The sequence below is a fragment of the Corylus avellana genome, unplaced genomic scaffold, assembly GCF_965113065.1.
Source record: "Corylus avellana unplaced genomic scaffold, dhCorAvel1.hap1.2 HAP1_SCAFFOLD_182, whole genome shotgun sequence".
Taxonomy (NCBI): Eukaryota; Viridiplantae; Streptophyta; class Magnoliopsida; order Fagales; family Betulaceae; genus Corylus; species Corylus avellana.
Genome location: NW_028290573.1, coordinates 1 through 21405, shown reverse-complemented (window position 1 = coordinate 21405; position 21405 = coordinate 1). Strand labels below are relative to the sequence as shown.

Sequence of the window (21405 nt, the reverse complement as noted above, 5' to 3'; positions counted from 1 at the left end):
TGGTCACCTGATTCTGTAATGGCAACTTTGTCACCGTCCAATTCGCGCACAAGTTCGTCTATCTTTCGGAACTGATATGGCCATCTTACATTGTAGAGAAATTGGCGAAGGTCAAACCGATTAGTGAATAACTCTGCATTTAATTTAGAAAAAAGGTGCAAGCTCTTATTGGATTTAGATAAACAGAATAAAAGATTTGTTAGCTGGACAAATATTTGATGCTGAACTGGCTCTTTCAGCCAAACTTACCTCAGCATGATAGGCAGGTGTCAATACAGTTATTTTGTGCCGATTGATGGAGTAGTACTTGAAGAAGTGTTTTACTCTATTAGCCACCTCCAATGGAGTTAATCTTGCACCCCATCTGTAGCAGAGATTCTGTTGCTGCAACAAGGGAAATAATACCAAAAAAATTAAAAAATAAAAATAAATAAATAAATAATTTGACGAGTTCTTACAACTCAAAAATATAATTGAAAGATGATAAGGGGGCACAATCCAAGCAAACAACCAGTAGAAAAATAGAGAACAAACTCCGAGAAAATTGAAAAAAGCACAGTAACAATAAAATTAGAAGGGAGAGTGAGGCATGGTGGCATCTGCCATCCATGTGAAAAGAGTTCATGTAAAGGAGTTTTGAACTCAAAAATGGAAAATCAACCCTCGATATGTCTAATTATTAATGGAGGGTTTCTGCAAGTGTCCATTAAACTTTTTCTGGCAAATCTCCGGCCACATTTGGATCCTCTGATATTGCATCCTTTGATTGGATGACCTTTATTATCAGAATTCAATTTTACCACTACAATTTTCAGATAACCATAAAGATATGATCAAAGACAATTCCAAAAATGAGGCACTCCATAAAGAATATTTCTTGATCTGAAGCAGAAAGAAGATTCTCCATAAAGAATATTTTGCGATCTGAAGCAAGCAAGAAGATTATCCTAATTACACTACCTCGTGATTCCCATCATATACTAATTCAAGAGGAAGTTAAAAGGTTGAAGCTCCATACGAGAAATAGTGAAACATAAAACAGACATGGAACATAGATACTGGACCACAACCGAAAATATTAAATCTTAACAATAATTAAAGAAAATTGTTAAGATTTTATCAATAAAATCTTAAGTTTATTGCTAAAACTTAAGAACCCAATAGGAAGGTTTTAGGGCCAATTGTATTGCTAAAACTTTTCTCAAACTTACCCTGAAATGAAGACATTGAAAGGGCCTTGCCGAAGCTTAACACAGCTTGGTTATAAGGCCATCATCAAAAGCCCGACAGAGCCCATGATATTGCCCATGTTGTGGGCCGAGTTTACGATAATCCAAAATCCTTCAACTCCGTGGGCCAATAATCATGAAGGCCATTCGTTAAAAACACTAGGCCATCAACTCTTTTTACAGTAATCCCCTAAAAGTAAAAATTTGTAAGAGCTCAGAATTTAAGAAATCTTTCTTCTGACAAAATTTCAATCTTACCCTTACTTAATTATTGTTAAGATTTTATCATTTGAAGTAAAGCTTGAAAATTGATTTGGTGGAAGCCACGTTTTAAGAAAGTATTGTATGTAGGGGCTACAAACGAACATTTGTTTGGAAAAATTTTGAAAAGTATATTTCTAAAATAAAAAAATTAAAGAATATTTCACCAAAACAAAATAAAAAATAAAAAGAAAAGGAAAAATTATTGTATTTTACCAAACAGCTGTTTGAGTGGTTGAGGGAAAATGTAAAGCACGATAAGAAGCATTTGGCTTTTTGAAGGTAATGAAAGAGGAATTGTATTTTACCAAACAGCTATTTGAGTGGTTGAGAGAAAATGTAAAGCACGAGGAGAAGCATTTGGCTTTTTGGAAGGTAATGGAAGAGGATGCACTTCATGCAAATAAGGTTGCACGCCCACCCCCCCCCCCCCCCCCCCCCCCGGGGGGAGGGCGTTGAGGAGTTGGCGTTGATGCAGGAGGTGATATGGGATTCAAAGGTTGGCCAACCTCGGACTAAGGGTAAGAGAGAACTGCTAAATTTATAAAGCTCCATTAACTATGGTATAGCTAGCGGGTCTTCTCGATGAAGGAAGGGCGAGAATATTGGGTTGTAGAGCCCAGGGTGGTTATTGTTTGCCCTTCTTTCTTGAGGGCAATATTTTTTGATGGATTTGCTTCAGTAACTTTGGAGGTCTTTTTTAGGTGTCAAGATTTCTTTAGGCTTATAATGGGTTTTTATCTTGGGTCTTATTGTGGGTTTTCACGGGTTTCCCTATATACTTTTTGTGTGCCTAGAGGCACATTGGGCTTTTTGATATATATAACTTTACTTATAAAAACAATAAAAATAAAAACCTTAAAAGTTCATACATTAACTGTCTATATGTTTATAAAAGTTAGAGTTTTCAGTACTCTTAAGCAAATGCCGTAGCTTCAATATTGCTGAAGCAAAGGATTTCAAATTACTTCAAGCGGACAATAATTGCAATGGAGGCAATCATAACCCAGAGACTTATCACTAAAACAAGAAATTCAATATTTTTGCTACATGAGCTCAGCAAACCTGAAGCTTATTAATTGAAATTTTTAAAGGGCTTTGGACCAAAGCTTTGAGCCTCACCAACTGCTATAAGAACTGGTGATTGATCAGAGACACCTGCAGCCAAGAAAACTACTGAAGTTTGTCCAAAACAGTCCATCCAATACTCATTACTCACTACTCTGTCAAGCATCCTAGCAACAAAACCATCACCTTCTCTGTTATTGTTCCATGTCAAAAAACAGCCTGAATAAGCTAAATCAACCAGCTCCATTTTATTAGCACACTCCACAAAACCAACATCATAACCATTAAACCTTGAAGTTCCCCATTCCTCATGTACATGAAACACAGAATTAAAGTCACCCACAAGAAACCAGGGGATCCTGCCAACAGACTGTTTAAAACTTCCAAAATGGGACCATAAATGCTTCCACCCCAACCCTTTAGGATTACCATATACAAAAGTTTGCAACCAAACCATTGAGCCATTGACAGCTTCAAGTTGACAACATAACTGAAAATGAAAAGTTGACGTGTTTTAAATAACCTATACTTTTGAAGTTGTTTGAGTGATGTAGACCGTGGCCAATGAAATGAAGCGACAAGTCACAGCTGATATAAGTTTTGAAATTTTGAATTAAGGACCAAATAATAATAATAATTACCTTCGGTCCTTCATTCTTTAATCTGTAAATACACTTGCTACTAAACACTCCAAATTTAAAAAATGCTGGACCTAAAGCTGCAAAAAAACAGCAAACAACAAACACTACAATTTGCTATACACCCAAACTCTAACCAAAGCCAAAACAAATCTGCAGTGAAGAAGACCAGAAATATCTTTAATCTGCAGTACCACAAACCAGAGAAACTGCAGTAACTACACTACATATACCAATCAATCAAAGCTACACAAGTAATTGATCATATTTTTTTTGGATAAGTAATGCATATCATTAATAAGCACAGAGGGGCACAATCTTATTACACGGAATGTAGTCAGGTCCCCTTAAAGACTTATATATTCAATGCATGAAGTAAACTCAAAAACTAATTAGTTGAAGTAATTAAAAAGATTTATATCTATCATTTTAAAGCTATAGCTAAAAAAGGAATGTGAAGAGGTTTATAAAGTACGAACTTAATAGGGTTACATTAATTCTCAAACTTAATTAATCTGTCTATACTATTTCATTTGAAATCAAGCTTCAAGTAAAGAGCCTTCTGATTTCTCAGCATCAAATATAGAGACTCTCAGAGCATTTGTCTACATACAAATCTCCAAGTTTCTTCTTTTCTAGTGGTTGACGATCACAGAAAAGCAGCTCTCCTGCTCCTGTCGACGCCAGCAACTCGCCGCCGCCGCTGCTGCTAGAGCTCACCGGAACCGGACCCCGTATCACCCGATCTGGATCATCAATAACAGTATGTCTCATCCAAGACTCAGCAACACCATACTCTTTCATCACCCAGACACCACAAACACCACGCTCATACTCACAATCACAAGCCAAAAGCGAGCCCTTACAAGCCGCAATGGCTCGCAGTGTCAGCCCATCGGGTAATTTCATCGTGCGAAATACCTCGTCACTTACATCAAACAAAAGCAACGCTCCCAGTCCCAAGCATATCCAGTGGATAACTCCGTTGACATAAGCCGGAGACAGTTGAGACGCCCAAATCGTAGGCCCACTTACTCTCTTCCAACAACAGGTGTCCAGACTAAAAACCTCAGCTTCACTGGAAAGTGTCACCGACGTATCATCCTCAATCATAAGGTAAACCAATCTCACCACCTTGTAATAGCCGTTCGGTTCATCAACCCCTAGCCCGTGAGCGTAACAATAAAGTCCAGAGGCGCGAATACTATCCGGTAATGAAGGCTCCGGTAATGAAGGCTTCCGAAGCGTATGGAACTTTTGGGTCAACGGGATCCAGAGAACGACTATGTTGGGGTGTCCGAACAAACAACAAACACCGTGACAAGAATTAACGTAGTCTAGTTCACCAATTTTCGAAGGTAATTCGAAACGAAAGTACTGATCATAAGTGTCGGGATGGTGTAGGGAATAGTGAGTGAAGTGGTCTGAATCCTGAGACCGGTGGTAAATAAGATGGTAACCATCTCTAAATAAGGAACGGAATTCTTTGGAGACGCACCTGAAACGGAAGAGGGATTTCGCCGGAAGTCTTTCCAGTATTGGCATCAGAAGGTCTCGAGGAAAATAGTCCGACATTGCGGCGGCGGCAATGGCAAACAGGGCAATGAGCAGCGACGGCGCAGGTTACTGTAGGAGAAGGCAAATCCGTGGAAGGTAATAGGGAAAATCGCGAAAGATTCTCGGTATCTTTTATTTTTATTTTTTTCTATTTTGTTTTTTGGGGGTGTATAATACTATAATATCTGTAAAATAAAACCTATAATTAAGATATAAGAAACCGAGTAATGCTAGGGAGAAGAATTCTATCAGCAACCCATCCGCACCTTGCTGAGCTGGCGTGGTTAACTGAACCATAGTTATCAATTTTTTTATTAAAATAAAATTTAAATAAAAAATTAAAAAATTAAAATTAAAAAAAAAAAAAAAAAAAAAAACAATCACGCGTGATGGACAAGTTAGATTCCAAATTTTTCATAACTCAATACGGAACATAATTCTTTGGAGACGCACCTGAAACGGAAGAGGGATTTCGCCGGAAGTCTTTCCAGTATCGACATCAAAAGGTCTAAAGAGAAATTGTCTGACATTATGATGGCGGCAATGGCAGACAGGGCGAAGCAGCGACGACACAGGTTAGGGTAGGAGAAGGCAAATCAGTGGAAGGTAATAGAGAAAATCCCGAAAGATTCTCGGTATTATTATTATTTTTTTCTATTTTGTTTTTTGGGGGTGTATAATATCTGCTAAATAAAACCTATATTAAGATATATGAAACCACACGTTTAGCCGATGTGGTTAAATGTGTGCAAATGGTGACGCCACCTTGTCCAGAATCGAATCAAGGAGGTCATTTGGAAGCCATGCCTATTCCGATTCCGATTTCGGCGTCGATGAAATTGCCATGCCTGTATATATTCAAGTAGTAATTGATGGCTCTTAGACAAGAAGAGTCTTAGACAAGATCACCGACATGTATGTCCACTCGGTGAGTCGGTGACAGCTGCCGTTAATTAATATATAGAGATGTTCAATTGTATTTTTGTTATATTATTTATGAAACAATGTATGGAATTCCTTGTACGTGTCAATTTGATTATTGACAGCACGTAAGAAATTAAGAGAAATAATATCAATAAATAATAATATATCATATTCATGGTATCAATATTATTTAATACCATTTATTTCCAAACAAACTCCATATTCGTGGAGTTTGTTCAACCCAAACTCCATATCATAATATAAAGAAATAAACGATTTTTTTTTTTTGAACAAATTGCAATCTTTATTGATAATCATCAATCAAATAGGGGCATATTGCTCACTATTTACATCACCATTAAAACAGACATGGAACATAGATCTGGACCACAACGGAAAATTTTTCGCAACCTTCCATTGACGTAGAGTTCCTCACATGTCATTCCCATGTCCACTTCATCTAGCTGTTTTACACAACATAAGTTAGACTTCCCAGCAAAAGCATAATATTGACATACCCATCTCTATAACTTATTCTTTCACCCAAAAATAAAACATAACGATGAAATGCCAGTAACAAGAAAGAGAATTTGCATATGTTAAAGCAAAGAATGTCAATGCAAGTCTAGACACCCAAAAGCAAACCATTAACACAATGTTGAGACGAAGAATTTTGATCATTTAAATACTACAAAGATTTAGTCTCCCCATTGTCGACAATCCATGTTATTCGATGTGGGCATCTTAGGAGATGGACATTATTTAAGCAAACACAAAGGGTCTGTTTGCTAAAGTTTTGAGTAATGTTTTGGATTTTGAGTTTTTAAGTAAAGCTTGAAAATTGATTTCGTGGAAGCCACGCTTGAAAAAAGTATTGTATGTAGGAGCTACAAACGAACATTTGTTTGGTAAAAGTTTGAAAAGTATAATCTAAAATAAAAAATAAAAAAAATTAAAGAATATTTCACCAAAACAAAAGAAAAAATAAAAAAGAAAATGAAAAATTATTGTATTTTACCTTCGACCTCCACGATGGTGGCTGGCTGGTGGCAACCATTGCGAGGCCTATTGGAAGTTCATGGTGGCCACCACAGGTTGTATGAGGTTCATAGCGGGCACTGCAGGACCGTCGGAGGTTCATGGCAGACACCGAGGAGGCCTCTAAAGGTTCATGGTGGCCTCTGCAGGGCCATTGGAAGTTCTTGGCGGCCATTGTGGAGCTGTCAAAGGTTCACGGAGGTCACCGCAGGGTCCGCCAGAAGTTCCTGACAGCCACCGCAAGGCCGCTGGAAGTTCATAGTAATTATTTTTTAGGAAGTGTTTTGGTTTTTTTATATTTTGAAAAATGTTCTTTGAAAAGTATTTTGTGTTTTGAGAAGACTTTTGTGGTTTTTCTGAAAGTGTTAAGTGGTGGGCGCCACATCTAAAAGACCATTCGGTTATCTAGCATTTGAGAGGAGTTTTCAATATTTGAGAAGTGAAAAAAAAGAGTTTTACAAAAGTTTATCTAACGTCCAAATATTCTAGAAAACTAATTATAAGATTGGTAGATACCGAAAATTAAAATCAAATGGAAGAAAGAATATCGTTCGTGGTTATTCCGATTATATAACTCTCTTTACAAGAAAAAGTACATAAATGAAAGAAAATCCATTGCCTGACTGTAGTTGGAACGTATAGACTCCAGTTCAGAAGTCGGAGGAGCTGCTTCAATATCTGCCAAGGATGAGTAACCAAGATTGATGACAGCCCATCGTAGAAATGCTCGAAGATCCTGCTTACCAATACTTCCAATTGGATTAATATCTGCTGAGCTGCAATCATACTGAGTAAAAGAGATGAGCACGAGTTCTAGCATAGTTTTTTGATAAGATGAGTTCTAGCATAGTTGAAATATAACAACAGAGTCGAGATAACTATGAGTTCTAACATGATTTAATTATGATAGATTCTAGGCAAATCAACATTATACAGAATAGAGAAATCACCCAATCAAATCAAATATTGAGTTCAAGTCACAAAGTTGAAACCAGAACTTAAGCAAGCCATAAAAAAAATAAAAATTCAACATAATATATAAAACCTGGAGGGGGGACAAAGATTTTAACATGTTCTAATTTATATGGATTAAATTAAAATTAGAGGTTTTATGATGGTAAATTTTTTTGTGAGTTATTACTATGTTCAATAATGTATTGGTGTAAAACTTTTAGTGTCTTTTTTATTAAAAAGAAGAACAAATCCACACCTGACAGACATGGATCAAGATGACCCCTTAACAATTTTCACTGCTATAAAGAAGCTTGTCTAAGCATATCTAACCTGTAGCATAAGTTAAAATTGTATGATACCTTTGTTAGGTAACCACGCAGTCCTTCATCCACATTGGAGCTACCCAAAACAAGAAAAAATCCGGGTTTGTTGTGCACCCATGGCAAGAGCGACGCTAACATAAAAGCCAGCACCATTCTGATTCGAGCTTGAATGTTCTGCAGACCTAAGTTCTCAATGTTAGATCCACCATCTACCTGTGAAAACAAACAGCAGATTAAAGAATTATTCAAACATAATTACTTACACTTGCTAATGTTAATATGGTCAAATATCTACTCCTTTACCTAAGCAAAAGGCCCAATGTACCACATGAAAAGCATAACACAAGTTCTCAGATAATCACTCCACAAAACATATTAAAGGAAAAAGAGAAAGAAAGGAAACACAATCTCTCTATAGCATTAAAATTACATATCCTCGAAAAGGTGGAGCCAAGCCAATACAGTGATTTGGTAGATGACCCAAAATTGTTGTACACAAAAGAGAAGAAGGTATAATTGGAAGTGATGGACTATATAGCAATGCCAGAAACAGAATCTTTTACCTTACAGCGTGGTCGCTTTCCTGTAAGTTTTTGAAATAAAGACAGAAGTGCAGAAACAACCCCATCTATGGAAACATCAAGATGCCATGAGCCAATCTCATCTGCTAGTACCTTTGCTCGTGACTTTGTGACTTCAGAACTGTAAGAAACAAACCCTGTTAGTGGACTACAATACTCTCAGTGTGTAAGCTGAAAATAATATCTGAAAAGGAACTTATTCAATTAAAATCTAATTGGCTTGTTGAAATGCAGTCTACAAGCAATAAACCTATTAATATCACAAAATGTTTTCTGTGTTACTATTTATAAGAAATGAATCCTGGCGTCTTTCCTTGGAGATATCATACAGCCTTCTCACTACCTATGGTTTTCAAAAGAACCATACACTCCTTGATGGGCATCATAAGGTAACATGTTTCATTGGCCAGCCAATAATAATCTAGTCAAAATGCCAAAACTTAAATACAGTGATTTTCAATACAAGCCACACATGGAATTGCCTGGCTACTTCAGAAGTTTTTAAAGAATGAGAAATTATGCTTATTATGGTGTTCACCATGGAGTACCTATTTTAACACAATTACTACATGAAAATATGACACTACAAGAAAGCATTGGTTTCGTGTACATGGACCCACCTGTTTTCAGATCCCATAAATACTGTATAAAATATGCGTTTTGCAAATTCTCTGCTGTCAGTAGGAAACTGTCCACCAGTATAATTTCCAATACGAATTGCATCAGCTTTGACTTGTCCATCTCCATGTGCTATTTTTCTGCATGTAAATATGCATCACATTTAATTATTTACAATCAGAAAATACGACACTTGGTTCAGGGTTGTAAAATATGTCCAGCTCTCTTGCTGCCTCTGCTGCACCCCTAGTACTTATGGCAGTGGGCAGGAAAGATACAGCCAGGAACCCCACAGAAGATACACTTTACCAGCTGTAGTACAATGGTTTCCCTCTCTGGAGGAAGTTGATAATCAACTTGACCAATTCAACACAAATATCCTCCTCTCTATAAAAAGAGACGACTCCAAACAATAACATATACTTTTTGGTAAACATCTTCAGATTACCACTCTTGGCTAAAATAGATGTACATATAATATGTCCCATATTTAACGTCCTTTCTGAAATATTTTTAAGTCTTGACTTCCTTATACACCTAAATAAATTCACCAGTTTGCACTAGGCCATCTATGAGTTATGGAACAACCCTGGCTAGTGATTGGCTCATTGAAACTCTTGCTAGCCTTTTAATCAATTTAGCATGATTTAACTGTTCAGTTAACCTAGCACATTATTACAGGTAATCATATTGGAAGGCTAACAAAAGCCTGTTATTGGTTACCTGCCCCAGGCACTCATCCTGAAATAATTTTTTTTTTTTTTTAAAGTGATCGAGATATCATTAAAAGCGTAAGGCGCTTCCAAGTACAAAAGGATTATCCAAGAAAAGCCACCTAACTAGTAGGAACTCATCCTGAAATAATGGTCCTTTTATATTAAATGCAGCATGAGCCCATTAATTATTTGAAACAAAAGTAGACAGTCAACAGAAATATGAAATGCACAGTACAAGAGTACAGCATCGATATGTTACGCTTAATAAAACCAACCTTTTACGACAAGCTGGCACATGCAGCCAACTATAGCAGCAACCGAGGAGCTATCTGCTCCACCAGAAAGAGGAAACAAAAAACCAGAAGCTCCACTTCTTAAATAATCCCATAACCAGCAACCTGGGCCAAAGGCTATTTCCTCCTCAGGATCATGATACTTAATCTGAATCATGTTCAATTTAGCAAGAGTTTCGTAATTAGTGACATTCTTGTGAAAAGAATTCCACTGACAAAAACTACATAATCACCAATGAAATCAAATTAAACTTATTTGCAGAAAATTTCTAAGTGAAAGCAAGACTGCTATTTCAATACAGTTTATTCAATTACAGTGAAGCCTTAATCCCACCAATATGAGATTGGTTAAATAGTCCTTTCTGAACCAAGAACAAACCTTAAGTGGACTAGAAGGACACATTTTCAGGGTAAAAGGCTGAGAAAGCTTGTATGGTACTGCCACCGAAGGAACTTTAATTTTGCAACTTGCTTGCTCTTGAAAGCTACTTATAGATCCTCTAAGACTAGCAACCTGTGATCAAGCAAGCAAGTTAAGGAACAAAGAATATTCACAACACAGGGTTATAATCCAAAGACCAAAGAAATGCAATGAATTTGAATTGATAGAATTAATATCGGATTAACAGAATGGATATCAAAGTAAATGCCTATTTTCAGAGACCTCTTTAGTTGTTTGTATCAGCAGGTTTGCTAAACAACCACCAAGTACCAGTACATACTCAAACAACTCTTACATTAACAGCGTGACATGTAAGTGTGAATCATAGAATCGGATTGATGCAATACATAATTGTGCTGAAAATAGAGGAAGAGCAGTAATGGGTGATTTATTTTCGAGGAAGCAATTTAGTTGACAAACCCGAATCCCACAATTACTTGCTTATGCACTAGCATTTATCAACATAAATTGAAGCTATTTCATATAGTGCCTGTAGATATGATGTGTTATTTTTGGTGTGTTAGTTTTTCCCTTTTTGATGTGAATTGGGTCATGAATGGTAGGGTTATTTGGAAAGTCCCTATTGTACAAGTTGTATAAGGTCATCGACTAAGAAAACAACTAATTTTCCAAATTGGACAGTATTTCAAACCCAACAGAACAATGCTTGCTCCCAACTGACTGCAGGACCAGCATTATCAGTTCATGCTGCTTAATTACACAGGAGCTTCAAACAAATGCATTAAAATCCTACAATTGCTATGTATTAGAATCTGGATCACCAAGTACAATTAACCCTGTATAGCAATTTGATATTAAAATTGAGCTTCAAACGAATGTAGAAACCTCAATAATTACTATGCATTAGAATTTAAATCACCAAGTACCATCTACCTTATATAGCAAAAACTCAAGAACCCCACCATTAATCAAGAACATTTACAATATATGATCGAACCTAAAAGCAAAATACGAAAAGTAACAGAAAACTCACCTAATTATCCAATAAGATTTCCAGTAATTGACCTCTCTAAACCGTGATCCAGGAATCATGACAGGCTTGGGCAGAGGAAGCAAAGTATGAAACTCAGGCCGCTTCACAACCTCATCAGAGACTTTCGTACTCAAATTCTTCCACAAAGCATGCACCTCCAGAGCCCGGGCTCTCACCTCCTGACTCTTCACCTTTGGCAAGAACCCCTCCGGCTCCGGCACAAAATCCACCGGCGCATAGACTAATTCAAGAGGAAGTAAAAACATTGAAGCTCAATGAGAGAGAAATAGTGAAACCTAAATCAAACCTGGAACATAGATACTGGACCACATCGGATAATTTTTCCCCAACCTTCCATCGACGGAGATTTCCTCGAATGATTCGAAAGTGAAGCCCTCCATGGGCTCTAAAAGCCCACTAACATTGGTGGGCCTTCTCTCAACCCCCACGAAATCAAAACACCTCCGAACCACTCTCTGCGTACTCTCTCCCTCCTCCTCTGTTTCTAAAACATCCTTGGCCATGTCAGCAATAAACATTTCAAAAAAAAAACCAAATCAATGAAAAGAGCTAACTACCTGCGACGAGGAGGACCTATATAAACAGCAGCACCACCTCCCCTGTCTCATTCTCTCATTTTTCACAAAACCATCGCCTCATTGCAACCCTAGCCTAGCTCCTCCCACATTCAGTGTGTTGTCGTCATGATGCACGGTCCTCCTCCATGTCTGCAGAAGTTATCCGACGAAGAAGAGAAACAACGCAAAAAACTGGAAAAAATGAAAAAAGAGCCTCTGGAGCCGGAGGAACCTCAGTGCGAGGAAGTAGTTACTGTAACTGAGTCTGCTGTCGGAAATACTTGGCCGACCGGACTGAGGAGGAGGCGTCCTAGTCCTACACCGATAGCTTTCGGTGCGGAACATGTTACCGAGGAAGTTGTTACTGAGGATGTGACCGGACAGGCTCTGGAGGCCGGAAAGAAAGAGAAGCAGGAAATACTGGAAAAAGAGCCTCTGGAGCCGGAGGAACCTCAGTGCGAGGAAGTTGCCGCCGAGGTTCAGGATGCGACCGAGGAAGCTGCCGCCGAGATTCAGGATGCGACCGAGGAAGCTGCCGCCGCCGAGGTTCAGGATGCGACCGGACGGGCTCCGGAGGCCGGACAGAACTAGAAGCAAGACTAGTCTTCTTCGTTTTACCTCGTCTGGTAGACTGATACTCATACTCTGATTTGCGTTTTGCGTTTTTGTCTATAATTGTCTAAATAAACACAGGTCAAAATCAGCCTTGACCTGAGTTTGAAATCTCACACTCATAGCCTAAGGCTAAGGGTCAGAGACTTACCGGTTTACTACTTTACTTCCGGTTTCTAGATTTTCCTTACCGGTTTACTGCTTTACTTTTACCGGTTTCTAGATTTCCGGTTTCTACCGGTCTATAGGATACTGTCAGTGATTTTTCGATTTCTACCTTACTTCCGGTTTCTAGATTTTCCTTATCGGTTTACTGCTTTACTTTTACCGGTTTCTAGATTCCCGGTTTCTACCGGTCTATAGGATACTGTCAGTGATTTTTCGATTTCTACCGGTCTATAGGATATTGTCAGTGATGCCGGTTTAGAGAACATTTGTAAATAAATTGAAATACTGTAAAAAAAAAAAAAAAAAAAAACAGAAAAAAGAAAAATTCAAATATTATACCAATCAACACATTTTACTATTGATTCTTGCACAGAAATTATGTAATGTTCGGTTTGTATTATTATTATTATTTTTTTTTTAATTTTTGTTCCTAATTCCAATTCCACTTGTTAATTACATGAACTTAAATTGGCTTGTTTCAAACTTTCTTTAATTCAAATCGTGATATTATAAATCATTTTTTATTTAAATCTGTGAATGAATATAGAGTAGCCTTCACATGAGGCAAAGTTACAATTATTAGGGGTGATAATTACCCATGAAAAAATGGTTAAGAATATAATTTAATTACATAAACCAGCATGATGAGAAATAAACTAAACAAATATATTTGCACCAATTTAGTTCACACGTAAGGTTGTATTTTATTTCAATTAAAACCCAACAATTGGATTGCCTGAGCCTGCTGCAGCAACTCCTAGCCCTCCTCCACCATGTGATGTAGCTCCCAAGTTTTCATGGTCACCTGATTCTGTAATGGCAACTTTGTCACCGTCCAATTCGCGCACAAGTTCGTCTATCTTTCGGAACTGATATGGCCATCTTACATTGTAGAGAAATTGGCGAAGGTCAAACCGATTAGTGAATAACTCTGCATTTAATTTAGAAAAAAGGTGCAAGCTCTTATTGGATTTAGATAAACAGAATAAAAGATTTGTTAGCTGGACAAATATTTGATGCTGAACTGGCTCTTTCAGCCAAACTTACCTCAGCATGATAGGCAGGTGTCAATACAGTTATTTTGTGCCGATTGATGGAGTAGTACTTGAAGAAGTGTTTTACTCTATTAGCCACCTCCAATGGAGTTAATCTTGCACCCCATCTGTAGCAGAGATTCTGTTGCTGCAACAAGGGAAATAATACCAAAAAAATTAAAAAATAAAAATAAATAAATAAATAATTTGACGAGTTCTTACAACTCAAAAATATAATTGAAAGATGATAAGGGGGCACAATCCAAGCAAACAACCAGTAGAAAAATAGAGAACAAACTCCGAGAAAATTGAAAAAAGCACAGTAACAATAAAATTAGAAGGGAGAGTGAGGCATGGTGGCATCTGCCATCCATGTGAAAAGAGTTCATGTAAAGGAGTTTTGAACTCAAAAATGGAAAATCAACCCTCGATATGTCTAATTATTAATGGAGGGTTTCTGCAAGTGTCCATTAAACTTTTTCTGGCAAATCTCCGGCCACATTTGGATCCTCTGATATTGCATCCTTTGATTGGATGACCTTTATTATCAGAATTCAATTTTACCACTACAATTTTCAGATAACCATAAAGATATGATCAAAGACAATTCCAAAAATGAGGCACTCCATAAAGAATATTTCTTGATCTGAAGCAGAAAGAAGATTCTCCATAAAGAATATTTTGCGATCTGAAGCAAGCAAGAAGATTATCCTAATTACACTACCTCGTGATTCCCATCATATACTAATTCAAGAGGAAGTTAAAAGGTTGAAGCTCCATACGAGAAATAGTGAAACATAAAACAGACATGGAACATAGATACTGGACCACAACCGAAAATATTAAATCTTAACAATAATTAAAGAAAATTGTTAAGATTTTATCAATAAAATCTTAAGTTTATTGCTAAAACTTAAGAACCCAATAGGAAGGTTTTAGGGCCAATTGTATTGCTAAAACTTTTCTCAAACTTACCCTGAAATGAAGACATTGAAAGGGCCTTGCCGAAGCTTAACACAGCTTGGTTATAAGGCCATCATCAAAAGCCCGACAGAGCCCATGATATTGCCCATGTTGTGGGCCGAGTTTACGATAATCCAAAATCCTTCAACTCCGTGGGCCAATAATCATGAAGGCCATTCGTTAAAAACACTAGGCCATCAACTCTTTTTACAGTAATCCCCTAAAAGTAAAAATTTGTAAGAGCTCAGAATTTAAGAAATCTTTCTTCTGACAAAATTTCAATCTTACCCTTACTTAATTATTGTTAAGATTTTATCATTTGAAGTAAAGCTTGAAAATTGATTTGGTGGAAGCCACGTTTTAAGAAAGTATTGTATGTAGGGGCTACAAACGAACATTTGTTTGGAAAAATTTTGAAAAGTATATTTCTAAAATAAAAAAATTAAAGAATATTTCACCAAAACAAAATAAAAAATAAAAAGAAAAGGAAAAATTATTGTATTTTACCAAACAGCTGTTTGAGTGGTTGAGGGAAAATGTAAAGCACGATAAGAAGCATTTGGCTTTTTGAAGGTAATGAAAGAGGAATTGTATTTTACCAAACAGCTATTTGAGTGGTTGAGAGAAAATGTAAAGCACGAGGAGAAGCATTTGGCTTTTTGGAAGGTAATGGAAGAGGATGCACTTCATGCAAATAAGGTTGCACGCCCACCCCCCCCCCCCCCCCCCCCCCCGGGGGGAGGGCGTTGAGGAGTTGGCGTTGATGCAGGAGGTGATATGGGATTCAAAGGTTGGCCAACCTCGGACTAAGGGTAAGAGAGAACTGCTAAATTTATAAAGCTCCATTAACTATGGTATAGCTAGCGGGTCTTCTCGATGAAGGAAGGGCGAGAATATTGGGTTGTAGAGCCCAGGGTGGTTATTGTTTGCCCTTCTTTCTTGAGGGCAATATTTTTTGATGGATTTGCTTCAGTAACTTTGGAGGTCTTTTTTAGGTGTCAAGATTTCTTTAGGCTTATAATGGGTTTTTATCTTGGGTCTTATTGTGGGTTTTCACGGGTTTCCCTATATACTTTTTGTGTGCCTAGAGGCACATTGGGCTTTTTGATATATATAACTTTACTTATAAAAACAATAAAAATAAAAACCTTAAAAGTTCATACATTAACTGTCTATATGTTTATAAAAGTTAGAGTTTTCAGTACTCTTAAGCAAATGCCGTAGCTTCAATATTGCTGAAGCAAAGGATTTCAAATTACTTCAAGCGGACAATAATTGCAATGGAGGCAATCATAACCCAGAGACTTATCACTAAAACAAGAAATTCAATATTTTTGCTACATGAGCTCAGCAAACCTGAAGCTTATTAATTGAAATTTTTAAAGGGCTTTGGACCAAAGCTTTGAGCCTCACCAACTGCTATAAGAACTGGTGATTGATCAGAGACACCTGCAGCCAAGAAAACTACTGAAGTTTGTCCAAAACAGTCCATCCAATACTCATTACTCACTACTCTGTCAAGCATCCTAGCAACAAAACCATCACCTTCTCTGTTATTGTTCCATGTCAAAAAACAGCCTGAATAAGCTAAATCAACCAGCTCCATTTTATTAGCACACTCCACAAAACCAACATCATAACCATTAAACCTTGAAGTTCCCCATTCCTCATGTACATGAAACACAGAATTAAAGTCACCCACAAGAAACCAGGGGATCCTGCCAACAGACTGTTTAAAACTTCCAAAATGGGACCATAAATGCTTCCACCCCAACCCTTTAGGATTACCATATACAAAAGTTTGCAACCAAACCATTGAGCCATTGACAGCTTCAAGTTGACAACATAACTGAAAATGAAAAGTTGACGTGTTTTAAATAACCTATACTTTTGAAGTTGTTTGAGTGATGTAGACCGTGGCCAATGAAATGAAGCGACAAGTCACAGCTGATATAAGTTTTGAAATTTTGAATTAAGGACCAAATAATAATAATAATTACCTTCGGTCCTTCATTCTTTAATCTGTAAATACACTTGCTACTAAACACTCCAAATTTAAAAAATGCTGGACCTAAAGCTGCAAAAAAACAGCAAACAACAAACACTACAATTTGCTATACACCCAAACTCTAACCAAAGCCAAAACAAATCTGCAGTGAAGAAGACCAGAAATATCTTTAATCTGCAGTACCACAAACCAGAGAAACTGCAGTAACTACACTACATATACCAATCAATCAAAGCTACACAAGTAATTGATCATATTTTTTTTGGATAAGTAATGCATATCATTAATAAGCACAGAGGGGCACAATCTTATTACACGGAATGTAGTCAGGTCCCCTTAAAGACTTATATATTCAATGCATGAAGTAAACTCAAAAACTAATTAGTTGAAGTAATTAAAAAGATTTATATCTATCATTTTAAAGCTATAGCTAAAAAAGGAATGTGAAGAGGTTTATAAAGTACGAACTTAATAGGGTTACATTAATTCTCAAACTTAATTAATCTGTCTATACTATTTCATTTGAAATCAAGCTTCAAGTAAAGAGCCTTCTGATTTCTCAGCATCAAATATAGAGACTCTCAGAGCATTTGTCTACATACAAATCTCCAAGTTTCTTCTTTTCTAGTGGTTGACGATCACAGAAAAGCAGCTCTCCTGCTCCTGTCGACGCCAGCAACTCGCCGCCGCCGCTGCTGCTAGAGCTCACCGGAACCGGACCCCGTATCACCCGATCTGGATCATCAATAACAGTATGTCTCATCCAAGACTCAGCAACACCATACTCTTTCATCACCCAGACACCACAAACACCACGCTCATACTCACAATCACAAGCCAAAAGCGAGCCCTTACAAGCCGCAATGGCTCGCAGTGTCAGCCCATCGGGTAATTTCATCGTGCGAAATACCTCGTCACTTACATCAAACAAAAGCAACGCTCCCAGTCCCAAGCATATCCAGTGGATAACTCCGTTGACATAAGCCGGAGACAGTTGAGACGCCCAAATCGTAGGCCCACTTACTCTCTTCCAACAACAGGTGTCCAGACTAAAAACCTCAGCTTCACTGGAAAGTGTCACCGACGTATCATCCTCAATCATAAGGTAAACCAATCTCACCACCTTGTAATAGCCGTTCGGTTCATCAACCCCTAGCCCGTGAGCGTAACAATAAAGTCCAGAGGCGCGAATACTATCCGGTAATGAAGGCTCCGGTAATGAAGGCTTCCGAAGCGTATGGAACTTTTGGGTCAACGGGATCCAGAGAACGACTATGTTGGGGTGTCCGAACAAACAACAAACACCGTGACAAGAATTAACGTAGTCTAGTTCACCAATTTTCGAAGGTAATTCGAAACGAAAGTACTGATCATAAGTGTCGGGATGGTGTAGGGAATAGTGAGTGAAGTGGTCTGAATCCTGAGACCGGTGGTAAATAAGATGGTAACCATCTCTAAATAAGGAACGGAATTCTTTGGAGACGCACCTGAAACGGAAGAGGGATTTCGCCGGAAGTCTTTCCAGTATTGGCATCAGAAGGTCTCGAGGAAAATAGTCCGACATTGCGGCGGCGGCAATGGCAAACAGGGCAATGAGCAGCGACGGCGCAGGTTACTGTAGGAGAAGGCAAATCCGTGGAAGGTAATAGGGAAAATCGCGAAAGATTCTCGGTATCTTTTATTTTTATTTTTTTCTATTTTGTTTTTTGGGGGTGTATAATACTATAATATCTGTAAAATAAAACCTATAATTAAGATATAAGAAACCGAGTAATGCTAGGGAGAAGAATTCTATCAGCAACCCATCCGCACCTTGCTGAGCTGGCGTGGTTAACTGAACCATAGTTATCAATTTTTTTATTAAAATAAAATTTAAATAAAAAATTAAAAAATTAAAATTATAAAAAAAAATAAAAAAAAATCACGCGTGATGGACAGGTTAGATTCCAAATTTTTCATAACTCAATACGGAACATAATTCTTTGGAGACGCACCTGAAACGGAAGAGGGATTTCGCCGGAAGTCTTTCCAGTATCGACATCAGAAGGTCTAAAGAGAAATTGTCTGACATTATGATGGCGGCAATGGCAGACAGGGCGAAGCAGCGACGACACAGGTTAGGGTAGGAGAAGGCAAATCAGTGGAAGGTAATAGAGAAAATCCCGAAAGATTCTCGGTATTATTATTATTTTTTTTCTATTTTGTTTTTTGGGGGTGTATAATATCTGCTAAATAAAACCTATATTAAGATATATGAAACCACACGTTTAGCCGATGTGGTTAAACGTGTGCAAATGGTGACGCCACCTTGTCCAGAATCGAATCAAGGAGGTCATTTGGAAGCCATGCCTATTCCGATTCCGATTTCGGCGTCGACGAAATTGCCATGCCTGTATATATTCAAGTAGTAATTGATGGCTCTTAGACAAGAAGAGTCTTAGACAAGATCACCGACATGTATGTCCACTTGGTGAGTCGGTGACAGCTGCCCCGTTAATTAATATATAGAGATGTTCAATTGTATTTTTGTTATATTATTTATTAAACAATGTATGGAATTCCTTGTACGTGTCAATTTGATTATTGACAGCACGTAAGAAATTAAGAGAAATAATATCAATAAATAAAAATATATCATATTCATGGTATCAATATTATTTAATACCATTTATTTCCAAACAAACTCCATATTCGTGGAGTTTGTTCAACCCAAACTCCATATCATAATATAAAGAAATAAACGATTTTTTTTTTTGTTGAACAAATTGCAATCTTTATTGATAATCATCAATCAAATAGGGGCATATTGCTCACTATTTACATCACCATTAAAACAGACATGGAACATAGATCTGGACCACAACGAAAAAATTTTCGCAACCTTCCATTGACGTAGAGTTCCTCACATGTCATTCCCATGTCCACTTCATCTAGCTGTTTTACACAACATAAGTTAGACTTCCCAGCAAAAGCATAATATTGACATACCCATCTCTATAACTTATTCTTTCACCCAAAAATAAAACATAACGATGAAATGCCAGTAACAAGAAAGAGAATTTGCATATGTTAAAGCAAAGAATGTCAATGCAAGTCTAGACACCCAAAAGCAAACCATTAACACAATGTTGAGACGAAGAATTTTGATCATTTAAATACTACAAAGATTTAGTCTCCCCATTGTCGACAATCCATGTTATTCGATGTGGGCATCTTAGGAGATGGACATTATTTAAGCAAACACAAAGGGTCTGTTTGCTAAAGTTTTGAGTAATGTTTTGGATTTTGAGTTTTTAAGTAAAGCTTGAAAATTGATTTCGTGGAAGCCACGCTTGAAAAAAGTATTGTATGTAGGAGCTACAAACGAACATTTGTTTGGTAAAAGTTTGAAAAGTATAATCTAAAATAAAAAATAAAAAAAATTAAAGAATATTTCACCAAAACAAAAGAAAAAATAAAAAAGAAAATGAAAAATTATTGTATTTTACCTTCGACCTCCACGATGGTGGCTGGCTGGTGGCAACCATTGCGAGGCCTATTGGAAGTTCATGGTGGCCACCACAGGTTGTATGAGGTTCATAGCGGGCACTGCAAGACCGTCGGAGGTTCATGGCAGACACCGAGGAGGCCTCTAAAGGTTCATGGTGGCATCTGCAGGGCCATTGGAAGTTCTTGGCGGCCATTGTGGAGCTGTCAAAGGTTCACGGAGGTCACCGCAGGGTCCGCCAGAAGTTCCTAACAGCCACCGCAAGGCCGCTGGAAGTTCATAGTAATTATTTTTTAGGAAGTGTTTTGGTTTTTTTATATTTTGAAAAATGTTCTTTGAAAAGTATTTTGTGTTTTGAGAAGACTTTTGTGGTTTTTCTGAAAGTGTTAAGTGGTGGGCGCCACATCTAAAAGACCATTAGGTTATCTAGCATTTGAGAGGAGTTTTCAATATTTGAGAAGTGAAAAAAAGAGTTTTACAAAAGTTTATCTAACGTCCAAATATTCTAGAAAACTAATTATAAGATTGGTAGATACCGAAAATTAAAATCAAATGGAAGAAAGAATATCGTTCGTGGTTATTCCGATTATATAACTCTCTTTACAAGAAAAAGTACATAAATGAAAGAAAATCCATTGCCTGACTGTAGTTGGAACGTATAGACTCCAGTTCAGAAGTCGGAGGAGCTGCTTCAATATCTGCCAAGGATGAGTAACCAAGATTGATGACAGCCCATCGTAGAAATGCTCGAAGTTCCTGCTTACCAATACTTCCAATTGGATTAATATCTGCTGAGCTGCAATCATACTGAGTAAAAGAGATGAGCACGAGTTCTAGCATAGTTTTTTGATAAGATGAGTTCTAGCATAGTTGAAATATAACAACAGAGTCGAGATAACTATGAGTTCTAACATGATTT

General features: G+C 37.4%; 1 protein-coding gene and 1 long non-coding RNA gene across 6 annotated transcripts; both read right to left on the bottom strand.

Annotated features, from left to right (window-relative positions):
- Positions 1–6014: 6014 nt before the first annotated feature.
- Positions 6015–12304, bottom strand: LOC132175759 (glutamine-dependent NAD(+) synthetase). 5 transcript variants are annotated; one of them, XM_088512091.1, is made up of 10 exons: positions 12215–12304; positions 11988–12141; positions 11637–11877; positions 10580–10714; positions 10183–10348; positions 9194–9331; positions 8556–8694; positions 8029–8205; positions 7335–7502; positions 6015–6141 (listed from the first exon to the last, which is right to left on the bottom strand). In XM_088512091.1, the coding sequence occupies exons 6-10, from the start codon at positions 9208–9210 to the stop codon at positions 6025–6027; spliced, it is 618 nt and encodes a 205-aa protein (XP_088368217.1). In that variant the 5' UTR covers positions 9211–9331; positions 10183–10348; positions 10580–10714; positions 11637–11877; positions 11988–12141; positions 12215–12304; the 3' UTR covers positions 6015–6024. The 5 variants fall into 5 exon arrangements, with proteins under 5 accessions (XP_088368217.1, XP_088368215.1, XP_059443789.2 ...); XM_088512089.1 differs by having other exon boundaries at positions 11637–12141; XM_059587806.2 differs by having other exon boundaries at positions 10183–10305; positions 11637–12141.
- Positions 12305–19804: 7500 nt separating this feature from the next.
- On the bottom strand, positions 19805–21395 carry LOC148582349 (uncharacterized). The gene is made up of 3 exons (XR_015909757.1): positions 21126–21395; positions 20488–20755; positions 19805–19933 (listed from the first exon to the last, which is right to left on the bottom strand). It is a non-coding gene; the product is annotated as an uncharacterized LOC148582349 (long non-coding RNA).
- Positions 21396–21405: the final 10 nt, after the last annotated feature.